Below are 19,460 nucleotides of genomic sequence, written 5' to 3'. Positions count from 1 at the left end.
GATGCAAGATTCAGCTCACCTCCCAAGAGTCTAGAATCCCCTCAAAAATCTGGACACAAACTTAGATGGTGTCCTAGGACCAGGCACCACTAGAAGGGCTGCTGAATCCAAGCGTGTTCTTCTGCTGCATTCACACTAGATGGGAGATGCTTATTCACTGTAGCCAACCCACGCATAATACGCGAGTGTTACTACCATATAAGAAAACTTTACATACTGAGGTACATGGAGAAACCATTCTGGTTTAAACTTGAAATTTTATTTGAGCCAAAGGCCTGACTTGCAGCTTGTCAAACATACATTGCCCATCTGCTTTGATCATTATCCTAAGTAAAGAATGTACTCTTTGAAGACAAGAATTGATGCCTCCTTTCCCAGGACACTAGCGTTCTTTGTAGATAAATCTCCCTTCCCACAACTCCAGAGGCATGTTGGCCCACTATACGGGCTAATGTGTAACAAAATATCTCCTTGAACCCTTGAAAAAATGTACCCCTGTCATGCTCGGTGTATGTCTCTTTGGAAACGGTATATGATTGTGCTTAAAATCACTCTTCTCTGGAGAGCCTTCTTCCTTGCAAAGCCTGCAGTTCCCGGGCTATAATCCTGAGTTTGGTTCAAATAAAACTCTCTCTCCTTTTTTCTTTTATAATAGAATGATTATTGACTATTTGCACTAACTATGATAAACGGAAAAAAACTCACTCAGATATTTCCTAGTAGATATAAGTAGGTTTGTTTCATGCCTAAATCTCTCTACCCACCTAAATCAGTGGCTCTTACGAGGACTTGCTCTCATTCCCCTCACCTTTACTCCCCTTCTTTTCTATCAATGTGTGGCTAAATGTTGAAATAAAATGTGTCTCAAAGTAGCAATTTTAAAAATCTCAACTCGTTGTAGTTTACGAATTTGCCAAAGCACTATCAATAAACAGGCAATTCAAGACAAATTTTTCTGTGGCCATAACAAAATTATTATACATTTGAACATAATCTGATAAACTGCAATAAATTATTATAACATACTCTGATTTTAGAATGGAAAAATTAACTACTGATAACGTCTCTAGCTGTTACTGGAACTTTAAGATCATTTATTTCTATTTTAAGGGAAAGGTAAACTGAATACAAAAATGCAACATTAGAATTTTTAAACTATAGAATAACGTGGGAAGGACTCTAAATGTTCACTGGCCCAAATCCCCTTCAGATGCAGGAATTTCTTCCACAGTAATCCTGCAAACCCCAGCTTGTTCACTTCCAGTTAGGACTCATTGTCTGAGTGATCTCATGCCATCTTTGATTTTCACCATTTTAAAATTTTTCCTTATATGGTGCAATCCTGTTTTCTTAAAACTGTCCACAAGTATAAGAACATATAAATACATGATGTAGTCATTTGACAACACCAGCTTTAAATATAATTGCCAGAAGGATGATTTCTAAATGATGTGATTATTTTATAACAATGAATTTTTGCTTTCTTCTGATATTCTCAGTTCTAATATATACTAATTTATTTTTTAAACCTACAAATTAAAAAAAATGTTTACCTAATTAATATTGATAGCTTCTTAGGTATAACACTTTTATTTTGTAAGTTCACATTCTCAGCCTTCTGGAAATCAGGATAATTTGGGTTTATTATGATGAGATCTTACATCCGCAAGTCATTTTTTGACATGAAGACAAACCAGTCCCAAGGATAATGAGTCCACTCTCCTCGTCGACTGACCTAAGGTTGCTGATTGTATGTCCTCTCCAGCAAGCCAAAGTACTGGGGTGTACAATCTTCTTTTCTCCTAAATTTCTCAGCCTCCTCCTTTTCTTTTCTACTTTAATTCTCTCACAAAGGCTGGAAGCAAACAACAGCTTGATAGAGGCTATTGAGAAGGAAGCAATCCTGGGAGAATCCTAGAGACAATCCCATGAAATAAAAGCTCATTTTTATCCTCTCTTGGAACATTGTGACAAAGAAAACGCCGCCACTGCATCCCAGCATATTTCTTTGAGAAATATTTATCTTTCAATTCATTTCAACAATTATTTACTAAGTGCCACGCACTGGAATAGGACCTCAGCCTTGTGCTAGTATACTGTAGTTACAAACAGTACTACTCGTGACATTCTCTTCCTTAAAAGTTAAAAGTACTAAAGGGGACTCCCCTTCACTCACAGAGTGAAGACCTAGGCAATACACGTCCCGTGATGGTTCATGGGCTCAGAGGTGACTCTGATGAGATCTTGGTGTTTTCCAGAAAGAGTGCATGTAAATAGTGTTAATTTCAGTTTACACATGAGATTTAAACAGTTCGAACCTCCGTTTACTCATGAGGTTTTAACAAAAGTGAATTAGAAGACAAAATTATCGTATTAAGAGTAATTCAGGGGACCAGTCCCATGGCCTAGTGGTTAAGTTCAACATGCTCTGCTTCAGCAGCCTGGGTTCGGTTCCCCAGCATGGAACTACACCACACATCAGCTGCCATGCTGTGGTGGTGTCCCACAAACAAAATAGAGGAAGACTGGCAAGGATGTTAGCTCAGGGCAAATCTTCCTCATGCAAAAAGAGGAAGATTGACAACAGATGCTAGCTCAGGGTGAATCTTCCTCAGCAGAAAAATAAAAGAATAACTCATCATGCTTAGGGAAGAATCATTTGTTTTATTGTATAAATGACAATTTCAACAAGAGTATAAATTAGACATAATTATAAAAACTGGAAGATAGGATATTTACATCCAAACATCACTCTAGTAATTGGCAGTTTAAATATAGTGAATACAATAAAAATTTTGAATGTTAAAAATATATACATTTGGGTATCATAGAAAAGAAAGCAGACAGTAAGAATTCTGCTTGCCCAATCAGTAACTCACAAGATTTATGTAACAATTCCCATAAACTGATCTCAGAAACAGAGCAATGTGACATTTTCTCTGAATACAAACTGTGAAATACTACAGATTCTGCTTTATATAATATTGTTTGAGGCAATCTACATAGGAAACATGATCAAGATTCATAATTGCACAAATTTGAGAGGACTTACATTTCCCATCGCAAATTACACCACTGTCATAACTCACAAAGAAGTAATTGTAGTATTTTATAAACTGCTTACTGTCTAGAACTGCAAATTGTTTAGCTAATCCATACAAACTTTTCGGCTGCAAATCTTCAACATCATAGGTCTGGGTCAGGATATATTCCAGCTTCCAGTTGGATTCTCCCTTTAGATTAGCATCTGTCAGGTTCAAATAATACTGCAACATATCCTATAGTTAAAAATAGTAATAAAATCTGGTTTATTTTTTGGCGTATAAAGTACTGCACAGCAAGAGAGTCTTTATTAGGATTTATATGACAATCTTAATTTAAAGTTGTAGTCATTAAAAAAAAAAGTGAGAATTGGTTTTAGAGAAAAGAGTCCCGATAGAAAATCTATATTATTTTTTTCATTTTAAAAATACCGAAAGAACAGAATAGGAAATAATCTAAACTATACAGAGACATGTACAAAATGAAAAGCTTTCGATTAACACACCTTAGAAGTAACCACTGCTAACAGTTGTGTATAAATCAGTGGTGTGCTGGAGGTGGCCTGCACCAGCTCACAAGAACAGACTGTCAAATTTTCAGGAATCTTGCAAGTTGGTTGATATCACTTTGGCAGCTTGAAATTGGCCATGATGGGAGTATTTATATCATGGAAATTAGCAAACATTACAAATCAAAGCACTTTTTCCCCCAGTGAATCAGTTAAACATTTACCAGCACTTCAGTGTACGTGTACGTGTATTGTTTTAGATTTTATGTACAAAACAAATACAAATATTTAGACTATATATATACATATATACATACTTACTATCTTTTTGGCTTTTTCGAAAAATGAAGTCTTGCTATACAAACTGTTTTGCATTTTTAAAAATTATTTAGTGCTATAAAGGGACATCTTTCCATGTCAGTACGTATACATACATACATACATATACATATATATACATGTGTGTATCTGAGGTTCAGATCCCAAAATAGGCAACTAATAGTTGTAACAGAATTCTGTTGGACTAGTTTATAGTCAATTATTTTATTTCCTCATTTAATCTAATACTTACGGATTAAATCAGATTTCCCCTGCCCTACTTCCTTTGTAAAAACATGCTCTAGGGAATAACAGAGTTAACTCCCACTAAATTTACCTAGGAAAAACTTGCAGTTACATAAGTAGAGACCTTAACTGAGAAATTCTTTTTCAAATTATTTTTGTTGAAAGGGGCAGTACCCATAAGCTAAATGCCCAGCCTTTCGATGCTAACTTGATCCAAAGCACAGAGTCACGTACAAGCTGCAGAGCATTGTGGTCTCAAAGGTAAATGTCCAACTTAATTTATTTTCTTTGCAAAACTTTTTTTGCCAACATTTATAGAGCGCTTACTATGAGCCAAGCATTCTTCTAAGTGCTTTACGTGTATTTGTTCACATAATCCTCACAGCAATGCAGCGAGGTCAGCAATATTTTAATTGCTGTCTTACAGAGCAGTAGCCTAGGACAGAGAAGTCAGGTAATACAGCTCATGAGAGTGTATGGTTTCAGGGCCCACACCCTCCTTCACAGCTGTGTTCTGGAGAAGAGCGGTTAATAACAAACACAGCTTAGGGAAAAGTTTCAATATGTATGCAAGTCCACAAATAAGGCACTTCCCAATGGAACCCTCGTCTAAATACATATGAAGTCCTTAGAAGGACAGGAATGGCCTCCCAAACACTGACTTCATAAGCCCACACTTAGAAAGTGCTGACATTCCAAATATAAAAAGAAGAAAGACATGGTGAGAGTTCAACATAAACGACAAGTCACAGAGCTGCACTGAAAACGTCCAACTAAACAATGAAAACTACAAAGACATGCATTAATATAGGGTCAATTCTAAATCTGTGCTAACTTACCGATAACTTATAATCATGAGGGTCATACTGAAATAGTCTGATACCAGGATTGTTGGTCTGTTTTTGTAAAACATTCTTCACTGGGGTAACAGCAGGAGCCACAAACAAAGAATTTATTGGACTTCCTGGACAAAACATATAAACATAAACATCCACTTTTTAAAAATAGAGTTTAACTATATTAAAAATGTGAATAAGTCCAAAAATAAGAGATTAACAAACATAACAGGCAAGTTACAGGTGATCCTTGATGGATTCTGACTCAAAACATGAAACTTGAAAATAGGGGAATTTTTATTATGGATTGGTATTAGATTATACCAAAGAATTATGGTTAATTTTGTTAGGTAAGCTAGTGGTATTGTAATCATGTAAATTATCCATATATTTTAGCACTGCATACAGAAGCATGTAGGACTGAAATACATCTGATGCTTGAGATTCACTTTCAAATACTTCAGAAAAGAAAAGAATAAAAAATGAATAGAAAAAGCAAATGTGGCAAAATCTCGGTAGATGTTGAATATAAATGATGGTACATAGGGATTTGTTTTGTCATTATCTCTACTCTTATATATATTTTAAATTTTTAATAATAAAACAATTCAAGTTATTACAAATACACACACACCAAAGTACAAAACGAGTTTGTTCTGTACCTCTACCGAAAACAATATTTCAACAATTACATAATAAGAATTTGGTTAAAGTGTCGCCATATTTTATCCATATCTGTTATAGGACTAAATTTCTTTCTGAGTAAAAAAGCTATCAAATGCTGAATAATGGTCATTTTTATCAAGCCCACTCATTCTAGATGAAAGAGGTGAAGCATTGCAAAAATGTGCCCCAATTGCTGAAAAAAATACACATTGATTTTTCTCCTGGCTGACTACTATGAAATCAAAACTCTTATTTTGTTAACTCTGTTTTCTGCTTTCATGTAGACACAGTCTTTAAAAATAGATAATCACGGGGCTGGCCCCGTGGCCAGGTGATTAAGTTCGCACGCTCCGCTGCAGGCGGCCCAGTGTTTCGTTGGTTCGAATCCTGGGCGCGGACATGGCACTGCTCATCAGACCACGCTGAGGCAGCGTCCCACATGCCACAACTAGAAGAACCCACAACGAAGAATACACAACTATGTACCGGGGGGCTTTGGGGAGAAAAAGGAAAACATAAAATCTTTAAAAAAAAAAAAATAGATAATCACTGTTTTATTTGATGCTAGAGCTTCTTCTATTTTTTTCTTTTAATGCTGAATAGATGACAATATCAATAAGCACTTAAAAGTAAGAGCTTAATACATTTTATTTTAAACCAATGATAAATTGTGCTTTGCTCTTTAAATTCTGAAGACTGAAACAAGTCATATCAAAAGAAACTTGAGGGGCCAGCCGGGCATCGCAGTGGTTAAGTGCACACGTTCCGCTTCGGTGGCCCGGGGTTTGAGGGTTAGGATCCCAGGTGAGGACATGGCACCGCTTGGCAAGCCATGCCGTGGTAGGCGTCCCATAGATAAAGTAGAGGAAGATGGGCACGGATGTTAGCTCAGGGCCAGTCTTCCTCAGCAAAAAGAGGAGGATTGTCAGCAGATGTTAGCTCAGGGCTAATCTTCCTCAAAAAAAAAGAAACTTGAGTCTAGCAGGTAAACAACAAACAGTAATGTTCCCTTAAACTTGAGGATCTAAAAGAAAATTTCAGAGGCTTTTGTGTTGACAGCAATCAAATGATGGTGGTCCTGTGGAGCTAACAGGAAGAAACTCAACTGCAGGCCTGAATATGCTTTGGACACTTGCCATACAATCACAGGAGGTAATTCAGAAAAAGCTGGTGCTGGCAGGTTGATTTAATGAAACTTTTAATTTACCAGATCAGTAAAAATCACTGGGTATTATTGGATATGCTTTGCTCTAGCAAAGTCTTGGATTGAGGAAATGCAAACACAACATCAGATTACCTTTTTTATCTGAAAGAACCATGATGCTATCTCTGTGTGTGTGTCCATAAAATTGTCCTGCAATGACATTGCTGTATTTTCTAAAAATATCTATCAATTTCTCATTATAATATTCTCTCATTGCTGTGGTGCCCACCGTATAGGGCAGATACCCCACTGGAATATGCGCAATGATGTACACCTGGAGAAGGAAACACAAGGAGGACTGATGAGAATCTTTGTGCACATTTATCATAAACAAATCACATTTAGATACCCAAGATTGAAAGTACATTAATTAAAATTTAGAAAGCCAATATACCATCTGTCCTATTTATCGTCAAAATACGATGAAATCACGAAACTATTAATACCACTATATTTGTACTTGTCGCATTTAAACTACACTGTTGAGGATATAAGCACCTGTGACCATGGTCAGAATTTTTTTCTATCAACAGACACCAATCAATCCTCAAAGCATTAAAAGCAAAATAAAATAACAAAAACAGAGATAAATCTTAAGGTATTTCATGCGACATCTTCAAATTGTAATACATTTATTAATAACTGACCCTCCTCATGTTTAATAAATACACAGATTTCGCCCTCTGTTTATCCCCTGATGTTTTTGGTCTATGGGATCTACCTTTTCCTTATTTTGCTGAGAGATGTTCAGTGTGTTTTCTAGCCATTCGAACTGATTTGCTGGGTCGGTCTTATTCAAGGTCACGATATTTGGGCCATAGTACAAGTTTGTGTTTAGACTGATGATCCTAAGGTTCAGATTAGTTGAAACCTTCTGTGAATAAAAGCCACCTATAAAAACAAATTTAAAACACATTCTAGAAAAACACACACACAGATATGCAGGCACTTGAAAGTAAATTCTTAATTAAGGTTTACAAGCCCGTCAGGAAGTTGACACTTATTTCTCCTTGTTTAGTTTGCCCATACATAAGCTGTCATTAGATGAGAATCAGATTTAACAAACACTTATTGAAAACCTACTGTGTGCCAGGCACAATGCTGGTACTTCCACAAATTGAGGTAACAACAGTTCAGTTGTATCCAAAATTCAGATGAAAAGATAATTAAATGTTTTGGCACTAGGCATAATGAGGTACCAAATTTTGTAAAAGAAAGACTAATATGTCAACTCCTACTTTTGTATATTTGGGGAGTTAAGATGACAGATAACGACGAAACATAAAGTCCAAAGAATAGGAATACATATAGATCTTGCCAGAGACTACTGAGGAAGAAACAGCAGATAAACCAGAGCTGCCACAATCTCAATAAAGACAAGGCTTAAAGGCATAACTCCACTCACACCTCTGAACCAGTAGTGTCAGAATGTTCAGCAAAGGGTCTGCTGCAACGGTCCTTTCAGAGCTGGCCACTGAGATCTTGGCCCAGCTCTCCTTGCTCTGGACCCACTCACTATCCATGCCTCTCCTTAGTTTTCAAATGTGACTTATGGTCTCCAGAAAAACCAGGTAGAGTGGCTGTCTGGAATTGGCACACTCAAGTAAACAGTAAAGATCTAAGTCTAAACAACATGAATAAGGACAGTCACAAAATAGGGATGAGTAAAACTTTCACTTACCTTTCCTTAAAGTGTGAATAGCTTCTTCATCCAGCCATGGCTTCCAGAGGTTTGCTACTGCATCGTACACCTTGCTGGTGACTATAGGTAGTTGATCCTGGCCACAAACAATATAATCCACCATTGAAACTCTAAAGATACATGGATTAATTAAGTTAAACATTACTTGAGTGCTTACTACTACGTTAAGTATCTGAAGATGCAAGGAGGAATACTAGATAGACTCAATCTTCAAGGAATTTATAACTTGGGGAGGCGGAGGACAAAATGTAATCAATCCCCTATAAGCCAAAGTACTAGGTGCTACCACAGAGGTTCTGGGAGTGCAGAAGCAAGAACAATTGAGTCTGGCCCAACGAGTCAGCGGAGAGAGCAAAGACAGCACTTGAACCAGACATTGAATAATGATTTCATCAACTTGACAAGAAAGAGCAACAATGCAAAAACAATGGCCCAGACACCAGCACAGTGTCATATACAGAGAAAAGCACTTGTTTCAGTGTGGCCGGGGTCTAGGATGGATATGGAATGTGCTCATTAAAGAGACACTGAAGGCAGTTTGAGCCTGAACATCCAGGGCCCAGTGTAGCATGTCCACGGAATGGAGAAAATTTCATGATTTTGGAATTAAACCAAGTCCTCTGAAATGTTAACACTAGTATAAAGCTTCTTGATTTCTTGAATGAAGATTGACAACCACATGCTTTTGATATGAAGAAGTCTCTTTATGTCAGCCTAAATTATATCACCTTGTTTCCATTTTTTAATATATTAGATATATAAAACATTATTTTTACCATAAATTATCTTTTTATCATCCTAGTATATCATATTATAATAAACTATGATGACATATGCTAGGGAAGATAAAAGAGCAAAACTTTAGAAAGTAGATATACTGAATAAAAATCCAAGAAATCATTTGTGAAATTGAGTAATTATTTCTATTTTTTGTTTTAAAAAATTATATGTAAGAACTGAATCCATTTCCTTCACTCTCCTCGTTTCCTCCTGTATATTGATGATAGAGATCTTAAAGGAGTTTCCCTGGAAGCGTTAATTAAAATGCTTGGTTATTTTTCAAGATGAAAGTCACACTAGTTCCTAATACATATGCCTAATATATGATAAAAGTATAAATACATTCAGGGCAAGTAATCAAATGACTTGTTTAAACTGGAACTAATTATCCAAAGTATATTTTCAGTTTGTGTCAGAGATCATAGCCATCTGTCTGAAAATTACACAACAGCTTAGGCCAACCTAAATTCTGGTTAAAGATTGTAATCATCATCAATATCATCATCATCATCATCATCATCATCATCATCAAAAAACCTAAAGTCTTACCAGAACTGGGTATAAATTACAGGTCTTTCCACTGCCAAGAAATGAGGTATAATGGGAAGTGACCCACCCATAAGTTTGGTGGCAGCAGCCTTGCCAGTGGAGGAGGACATGAGGACCCTGGACCAAACAGCTTCCTTGGGTGGCAACTGGAAGGAATTCCTGGTCTGCCACATTAATATCTACTTCTGATGTAATGGATGGGGACATGCAGCTATACATGTGTGTTTATGTAGCTAAATTTAGGTACATTTTTATGGGTTTTAATAGAGAAATAACACTTATCAAATTTATGTGTCACTAACGTTGACCAGATTTCAACCTCAGATACCAGCCTCTAGGAGAATTTGGTGTGTGGCTTTCACGTTACATTTGACATTCCTGAAACTAGAGTGAACAGATAGCAGTGGAACAATAGAAAAAAGATGTTCGGATATCAAGTAATAAGCTAGAAAGAGAAAAAATTGACTGTTTAAGGTATACAGCCTTCCCAATTCACCCCAGCTCTGCTTATAAAAGGAAATTTTAGATTAGATAGTATCCATGTCTTTGAATTATTATAAGATTTGACTTCACAAAAAGAAGACAGAGATAAAAGTGAAATGAAATAACTCAAAGGAGTTAGGAAAAATGGATCCCACGTCACTGCTTAATGCAATAATAACCACCACTCCGCTCAGTGAGGGCTCATTATGCGCCAGGTGAGAAGCTATCCCTTTTCATGTAGTATCACTAATTCTTACAAAAACTTTGCAAGGTAGGTTTCAATAAGTGACCTATGGATCAAGCACCCCAGGTGAATTATCCAAGTTGGTCAAGCTATTAGAATCAGGGCAGGATAGGGTTTTAAATTCTAGTGGATATGACTCTAAATGCCACACGTTTTCCACCAAACCAGTCTGCCTGTCACCTAAAGCACATAAAAACAGTGTGTGTAACCTCCAGCTCCTAGACATTGTTTGTCTCCAAGCCTCTGCACTGTGTGGTCTAACATCTCAACAGAAACAAAAGTTGACCACTGGTTGAGAGCCCAACTTACAAAGACTCACATAATTGTTCATCCCCAGACTAGAGGTCACTTGAAACTTGAGCTCATCCTAGAGTAGAACTTTTCAAAATCATGTATTTTGACTTCAGGTTAGCTTAACAAATAAATTCAAAGCGAAAAGAAAAATGTAGACAAAGAGAGCCATGAAAGTAAATATCTTGTTCAGGAAATATTGAGTATATTAGTCTGGCAAGAGCAAAGGAGGTGTGAAGTGTGTTGGTCTACTTGAACACAAAAGATCCAGGACGTGAGCTCTGCCACTAAGTGATTATGAGCACTAGAACCAGCAACTTAACATTTCTGGGCCTCAGTTTTCTCGTCTATAAAATAAAGAGTTGATCTAAACCAGGGGTTAACACATTTTTTCTATAAAGGGTCAAATAATAAATCTTTTAGGCTTAAAAGCCATATGGTCTCTGTCACAACTATTCTATTCTGCTGTTACAGTGCAAAAGCAGCCACAGGCAATACAAAAAGAATAGTCATGACTGTGTTCCAATAAAGCTTTATTTACAAAAACAAGTGGCAGGCCAAATTTGGACCACAGGCTATAGTTTGCCAAGCCCTGGACTAAACAACAATCTCTGAGATCTCTTGAATCTGTACAAATCTAAGATTCTACACTACTATAACAGGACCCTGTAACCAGGGCTGGTCTCCAGCTATTATGCACAGGCTGCTTAACAATGGCTGCCCTGATAGGCTGAAGTCTGGGCTGTACCAGGCATGAAATATTCTGCACACAGTCTCTGCCTTGAATCTCATCTTAATTAGATAAACTGGACTTGAACAGGGACTTCCCTCTTTGGTTCTTAGAATAATTAGCTATGCTTTTGGTTTTAATCACAATCTAGCTTAGAGCATCACGTGGAGAGCTTTGTATATCTAACAGAAATTCTGAAAAATGTAAATACTTGTCAGCATTAATCTTTGTGCTAACCTTATACTGGAAATGCAAATGAATAACAAAATTATTCAAAAGGAAGGAGAAATTGAGGAAGATTATATAGAAAAACAAGAATTAATAATCCACAAACTAGGTAATTTTCTTCTGAAAACTCGCTATGGATATAAATTTTATGAATTCTTAAGAGTTACTTGAAGGTCCCCAAAGTACTTGTTTTGTCTTTCTCGATGATTAGCACTAAGAACACACTCTATCTCAATAAGCCCCACTCCCACGCCCTACCATCTGCTAGCTATTGTCATAATTTTGACTCTACTGATGGGAAAATTCCTTTAAGCACTTCTGGGAGTAGAGGTCAAACTTACCTGTGGCCAATAGTCATGATTACCCAGTGCAGGGAAAACCTGAAGATTTGGAAAGAGACTCTGGATGGTGGTTGTCATATTAGCAATCACATTTATGACTGTGTCTGTTGAGAGTTCATGCACAGGAACATGAGGTGGGCTATCCCTGGAAGGGAGACAGAATCGTGGGGAACAAAGTCAGTTTGTAGGAAAAAATCACTAGACTTATGTGTGATGCCTTGCTGTACTATCATTGCAGACTTCCACCATAAAACAACAGATGATAGTAAAAATTAGAGTTGATAAAATCTCATTTACCTTTCTCCCACAGAGTATCCCGTAAAAAAGAAAACGTGTAATACAGATGATAAACTGAACATCTCAGCCTGTTTCACTGCCTGACAGAAGATTCATGAGAGGCGAAAAATTTTAGTAATTGAAAGCATAAATTCCAGAGCTGAAGTGCCTGGATTTAAATCCTAGGTTTGACTTACTAGCTGTGTGCACTTGGGCAAACTAGTTAGATTCTCATGCCTTCATTTCCTCACCTGTGAAATGAGAATACTACTACTAATAATAATAATATCTGTTGTTAAGATTAAATGAGTTACAATGTGTAAATTAATTAAAGTAGTGCCATGGTCATGATTGCAGGTACAGGAAATACAGGCCTCTTTCTCAGTCATGATGGATGGAATTAGTCAATTATACCACCAGAAGATGACATTTACAAAATTGCTATCACAGGTTAACTCCCACTGTTGCCTTTTGTTTTCGATTATTTAATCAAGGCCTAGTATCACACTAATAAACATCTCAAGACACTGACACAGATGTACTGTTTGTGGATTCATTTCTTAGTTAACATCGACATATCTCTAAAACCTGTATTCTAAAAAAAATATATATCAATACCAGGACTTCTAAAATTTTTTGTTATCTATGATAATGTTGATTAATTCGACCTAGTATTTTTTAAACCCAAATAATTCTTAATGGAATTCAGTATTCTAATGAAGCTTAGGACACTGTAGATAAATACTGAATAACTAATGGTATTTACAGAACCACTTACCCTGTCCATATCATGAAAGATGCTTCTTGTCCTGAATTTTTAATAAAATCAAATGCTGACAAGATGAGGTGATATGGGGAATCACACAGAACATCTCCAAAAGGGCCAGGATTGGAGGCATTTGCGCCTTTGGAGGAAGCGCACACTTTCGTGTGGTCATCTGTGATGTGGTAAGTAGGGTCTAAGTGTAAGTCAGTCACATGCCAAAACTGTCCTGTTGATCAGAAAAGAAATCGTGTTCAATCTACTTCTCTTTTGGAATTCCCATACAAGTATTTACACTGACTGGAGGCACCTGCTCCTCCCTGTGATGGAGGAAAGCCCTAGTAAGTTAAATATTCATATGCCCTGAAGTTAAATACAGCCCTTCCCTGTGAGAAGACAAGGATTCCGAAGACAGCAGGAAGAACTTACTATTTACATGCGTCTGATGTAAATACTATACATGTGTATATGTGTCTGATGTAAATTACTGTAATATAGTAAACGGAATTGATGAGCTCAATGATATCATGACTACCCAACAAAGACTGTATAACAAACATAAGTTGCACAATGAAATATATGGAGACATCCTTCCGGGACGTGAATAATAGCATGTCTCCCTCCTTGCAAAATTTAAGGTTTTAAAATTTATTTATATTCTTCTTGTAGAAAAAGTGATGTAGAAATATGATGTGGTTTGGTGGGGTTGCACAATGAGTAGATTGCAGAACCAGAAACTAAATCTTACTCCTGATTTCTTATAAAACCTTATCTCTCAACATTAATGGAAAAAGAATACAAATCTTCAATACTAAAGATAGGAATTGCCAGAGGTTCTTAAAAGCCATTTAATAGAGGAACATCTTCTACCATACGCTTGTATAAAATGTTAATAATACGAAGGGAAGCATTTGTTAAAGAGGATGCTTCCACTGGGTTTTCAGGAAGAAGCCCAGAACCCATTTGGTAGCATCCCTGCTTGTAAATCATCTTGAGAAAGATTCTTTCATTGAAAGAAATACTAGAACTAATAATCATAGTAGCATCTCTCTTTATTAAACGTGTACTTGGTGCCGGGCATTGTGACAAGCAATTTAAATACATTATGTCATTTCATTCTCAAAACCACTCTCTTGAAGTAGGAATCATTGTTCTCTAGAGTTAAGAAATTAATGCTGGATCAATTAGGAAATTTGCTCTTGTATACATGCTAATAAACAACAGAGTCAAAATCTGAATCCTATTTTGAAAGACCATCATTGCTTATATATAATTTACATATATCTTAAATGATTTTGCTGCCTTCTCATATGCAGTTAATAAATTCTGTTAATATTGAGGTTTTTTCGCATTTTGAATTTTGAGTCCACTCTGATTATGACGAGTCCACATCAGAAACACACCAGAAAGTGACACAGCAGCATGAACGACACCAGAAGCATGCATCAAACAAGTGGAATGCAAACTTTTATCTATAGAAAGATAATAAAAACTAAGTATATTGTGAGCAAAACCTGAATGAAACCCAAAGCGGGATAATAAAGTGAAAAATTGAAAACAGTTAATTTGCTATAGTAGAAAAGGTAAGTTAGATTTGGGTGGTGGTTATGATTTTATAACACCTTTCAGTTCACAGCTAAGAAGTGGTAGACAAAAGATCCAGAAGAAAGTAGACATGAAATAGTCTTTATGATCAATTACTTGGTATTCAGTCCTTCTTTGAAAACATTTGCCAAGAGCAATTTATTTTATTCCATAATGTAGAAAATACTCCAACTTTTCTTTCCAGCTTAAACAAACTTTATTCAGCACATAAAGTGGAGTTGCCAAATGGCTCAGAATCATCCTGGAGACTGCCCTTCCTTGAGGTAGAAATATATACTACATCTCGTTTTTATGTAAACATGTATTTTATTATTTGTAGAATGTTAAGGCATAGTAAACTGCCCACTGAACCACAGAGTGTTATGCTTAAGAGCAGGGACTCCAGAGTCAGATGGCCAGACTTCCAATCCAAACTCCACTTGCTAATCTAGCTGTGCGAGTTCGGCTTGTTTCATCTGCAAAACCAGAATAATATTAGTGCCCATTGTATGAGGGTTAAGTGGCTTCGTGGAAGTAAAGCCCTCAGGAGGTGCCCGGCATCTAGTAAGCTCAATGTTAATTGTGCTGTTACTATTTTGTAACCCCAAGCTTGAATTTGAGATTGAACTTCCTCATTTCCAAGTAAGAGTTAAAACTTCTCGAATTTATAAGTTTACTATACAATGTATGTTTAGTACTGTTCTTTATGCTTTACAGCTGTTAACTCATCATTACTTCCCTTTGACAGACAAGGAGCTGCTGCACTCGGACCTTAAGTCCAAGTCACAAACGTCAGACTCAACAGAGCCAAGAAAGGGACTCAGGAAATCCGACCCCAGAGTTCATGCCGTCCTTAACCACTGAACACACGGCCTCTCTGGGTGTGCTCACATTCAAATGGCCTTCCGTCTCCCTTGCCTCACGTAAAACAAATATTGACAACACCTATATGAGTTACGGTGACAATTAAGGGACAATGAGACTGTAAATATATTAAATTTTTGTAAACCCAAACTGCAAACACATTAAAGACACTCCCTCTAATGTAATCTACTACCTCGATTTATGTACCCAAGCACGTAGAATGCTTCTGACCTATAGTGGGCCCAAAGCAAACATTCTTTAATTATGCACAGGCAGGTTTCAGGATTTCCCCAAGAGAACACGGGAACGCAGTAATGAAAGCTGAGCTGAAACCACTCGCTCCAGACTTACAGCCTACCGCTCTCTCCACTACACTGCACTGCCGACAGGTAAGTGAGGGGTAATTATTCAGATGCATCAAAAGATGTCTTTACATAGAAGACAAGGACCGAGCTCTGACAGGTTCTTAACCTGGAATTCATAAATAATGAACCTCTGGAGGTCTCACCTCCCGCCTCTAATGAAATTGTATACAAAATGCTGTGTGCCTCTCGGCGGTGGGGGGCGGGGGGTAGAGGTGTCTCCAAGGCCATGGACCACGTCTAGGGCAGAGCCCACACCTCAATCCAGATTCTCTGGTTTGAAGTTCAAAGTTCTTTTCACTACCCCACAATTACTTTCCTGTGCTGCAGATAATCTTTAAAAATATTTCCACAAATGTGTGTTTGTGTGCTGTCAATATATCTAGATAAATGCTCAATATTATACCCCCCAAAATCTTATAATTTATCTTAACAAACCTGGTAAATCATAATTCAGATGTTTGGACATACGGTGGTGTTTATTTATTTATTTTTTTTGTCTATTTGTTTATAATATCACCACTCACCACAGGCTCTAGCAGGTCCTGACCTACTAAATCTGAAGAGTCGTGGCCACACCCAGGTGAAGTCTCCCTGGATTGTTGTCCTCTGACCACTAGGACTTGACAGAACAGGAAGCAGAGACTGGGAATCTGCACGCGCGCGCGCACACACACACACAAAGCAAGTAATCAGAAGCCAGTCATGGGTGTTGTAAAGGAAGTCCAAGCCCTTGGGGTGGCAGTCACGGGGAGAAGGAAGGTCACATCAAGTAGAAAACACATAAAATAATATATCCATGTGAAACTGTTGAGTCAACGCCTCAGCAGATTTTTGAACCCGGATTACCCCGTCCCTTCCTCTTCCCTAGGTGACACAACCTTGGAGCTTCCTACCAAAACAGGGAGGTGTGAAGCCAAGCTTCACTAGACACCAGAAACTTGTCACTGAGGCCTTCAGCAATCAGATTCCTAAAACTAAAAGGTGAATTTGCCATTGGCTGGTATCGTGCAACCTGGGACATTTTATCTCAAAATCCTAAACAGCCACATGATGAAAGAAATGCAACTTCAGCTTTAATAAAAGCAGAAACCACCAGTGTAAGTATTTGGGGACAATTTGTTGTTGTGACCATCAGCTGGGAAACCACATTTACAGTTCTGCCTTTCAACTGCCTGACTGCTGAGTCACGAGGACTTGGCTCTGAGACAAAGACGAGGCGTTTTTCCCAGAGCATTTCCGAAGTTGTGTGAGAGAGCAAGAGCCACAGAGAGAAGGTTTCAGCATCAAGCACTGCCCCCAGTTTGAGACAGCAATGCACAAAACACAAAATGGACCTCCACCAATTTTTCCCCCTCTAAATAAAGAGCGATTATTTTAAAAGAGAGTCGGGGACGTGGGGGAACCTTGGTCTTTGAAACTGAAAGCTCAGAGGGCAGAGTAAAATCCCATCTAACATTTCTCTCTTCTGGACCAATGGTTCTCAAACTCTAGCATCTATCAGAATCACCTGGAGGATTTGTCAAAACAGCTTCTTGGACCCCAATTCTCCAAGTTTGATTCCGTAGGTCTGGGCTGGGGCTGAAAACCTATATTTCGAACAAGTTTAGGTGATGCTGATGACACTAGCCCCAAACCACACTTTGAGAACCATACTCTTAACAGTCACTGTATTAAGTGTTGAGAAAGAATAAAAACTGGTCCTGCCCGCAGGGAGCCCAGTAGCATCCTGGTAAAGTGAAACGAAGGCTCCTTGAGTTCTAACGTAGGCTAAAGGGTGGGGTAGCACCGAGATTGTGACTATGCTCGCAGAGGAAGCAGGAAGAAAAGGCCACCAAGTTCGGTGAGCAGGACAGAAGATAGATTCTGAGTCCCACGGAAACTTACACCCTGAGGGGAAGCGGCAAGTCTGGCGCTACCCGAGTTACTCTGGGCAGATTCGGGTCCCTGGGAGTGCGGGACGTCCCACTCCCAGCTTCTTTTCTCCTAGAAACACGCAGCTTGTCCTTCCTCTCCCAGGAGTAAAGCACTCGGAGACACACAGTGTGAACCACTGAATCGGGAATCGGGCTGCTGCGCCCCGCGGAGCGCCCCCACGGCGCGGGGACTGCCCGCAGGGGAGCCCCGACCTCGCGGCCCGGCCAGGGACTTGGCGCTCAAGTCCCCCTGCCGTCCCCGCCCCCCGCGCGGAGCAGCCGGAGTCGGGGCGCCCCGCGGCCCCGCGCGCTTTGCCTGCCTCTGCGCGGGCGGCTCCGCCCGGCGCTCTCGGGCAGCTCCCGGGAGGGAAAGGGTCGCGGGCGACTCACCCACCGCCGGAGCGGGTCTCGGGCCGCCCGCGGGAGCCAGGGGCAGCCCGAGGGCGGGGCAGCCGTGCCAGGCGGCCAGCAGGCAGCAGACGAGCGCGCCCAGCAGCGCCATCGCGGGCGGCAGCCACGGGCCTGGGAGACTGGGGCTGGCCTGCGGTTGCACTCGGACCGTCAGGCCCCTGGGTAGGAAGGAGGCAGAAGACAGAGGTGGGTGTAAACACCCAGCGGTCACGTGCGACAGCAAACTCCGGGTTCGTCTGACCTTCAGCAGCTGTCTGTCTGCCCTTTGTTTCTTAGCGTCAGGGACTAGCTTGGAAAGGAATGTGCTTGGGGCCAACCCCAAGTGTATCATCTTCCCTAAATACCACCTGGCCCTGAACGAATGGGGCTCCTCCGCAGCAGTGATGCAGAGAACCCTGAAGTATCTTGATTTCGACGAGGTCAGCCAAAGTTTCGGAAGGCAGAGTGGATCTCAAAGTGTGGTCCCTGAGCCAGCAGCCTCAGCACTACCTGGAAAGTCTAGTTAGAAAAGAAGATTCTCAGGCCTGCTGAATCGCAAACTCTGCGAGGGAAGCCGAATAATTTGTGTTTTTACAAACCCTCCAAGTTATGCAAAAGTGATGGTGAAGTTTGAGAACCACTGCTCAAAGACACTCGGTTTTAGTTTTTTGTTTGTTTTTTTTTTTTCCAACGGTATTAGAACAATGTCTCAGAAGTGTGCTTTATACATTCCAGAGATGCATGGAAAGCATACATAGAGCAGGTTGATTTCGCCCTTCCGAAGAATTTTTGAAAATACTTAGTTTGACAAAGGAGTCAAGATCCCCGAACTTCCTTGGGTTCTGTGTTCCTTCTACTACCATTTATGAGGATGCTGACCTCTTTAAGATAAAGAAGCACATAGTTTAAATTTGTGGGGCGTAGAATTCCTTTGGAGAAGGAAATACCCTCCAGAATTACCTTATAAGGGATGTTGTAAAGTGAATTTGTTTCCCATCACAGAAAACCTTCTGTTGTATCCTGTGTAATTTAATGGGAAAATGTCTCATGAAAGTGGCTTTGAAATGGGAATGGAGGCGCCTTCATTTGCTGTTTCATGTCCTGCCATGGCGGCTCCAGCACTGCCTCAGGGTTAGG

The 19,460-nt window shown here is 39.1% G+C and overlaps 1 protein-coding gene and 1 long non-coding RNA gene across 3 annotated transcripts; one reads left to right on the top strand and one right to left on the bottom strand.

Moving 5' to 3' along the window:
- Positions 1-2,644: 2,644 nt before the first annotated feature.
- Positions 2,645-18,864, bottom strand: SMPDL3A (sphingomyelin phosphodiesterase acid like 3A). Of its 2 annotated transcripts, none has more exons than XM_008528536.2 (8): positions 18,324-18,864; positions 13,223-13,436; positions 12,169-12,313; positions 8,502-8,598; positions 7,542-7,711; positions 6,914-7,094; positions 4,954-5,078; positions 2,645-3,278 (listed from the first exon to the last, which is right to left on the bottom strand). In XM_008528536.2, exons 1-8 carry the CDS (start codon positions 18,673-18,675, stop codon positions 2,961-2,963), a joined length of 1,602 nt encoding a protein of 533 aa, XP_008526758.1. In that variant the 5' UTR covers positions 18,676-18,864; the 3' UTR covers positions 2,645-2,960. The 2 variants fall into 2 exon arrangements, with proteins under 2 accessions (XP_008526758.1, XP_008526766.1); XM_008528544.2 differs by lacking the exon at positions 18,324-18,864 and adding an exon at positions 17,905-18,192.
- LOC139073397 (uncharacterized) lies at positions 15,936-17,115 on the top strand. Its single transcript, XR_011522071.1, has 2 exons — positions 15,936-16,044; positions 16,889-17,115. It is a non-coding gene; the product is annotated as an uncharacterized lncRNA (long non-coding RNA).
- Positions 18,865-19,460: the final 596 nt, after the last annotated feature.

This window comes from Equus przewalskii, chromosome 9, assembly GCF_037783145.1.
Source record: "Equus przewalskii isolate Varuska chromosome 9, EquPr2, whole genome shotgun sequence".
Taxonomy (NCBI): domain Eukaryota; kingdom Metazoa; phylum Chordata; class Mammalia; order Perissodactyla; family Equidae; genus Equus; species Equus przewalskii.
This window is presented reverse-complemented; position numbering and strand designations above follow the sequence as displayed.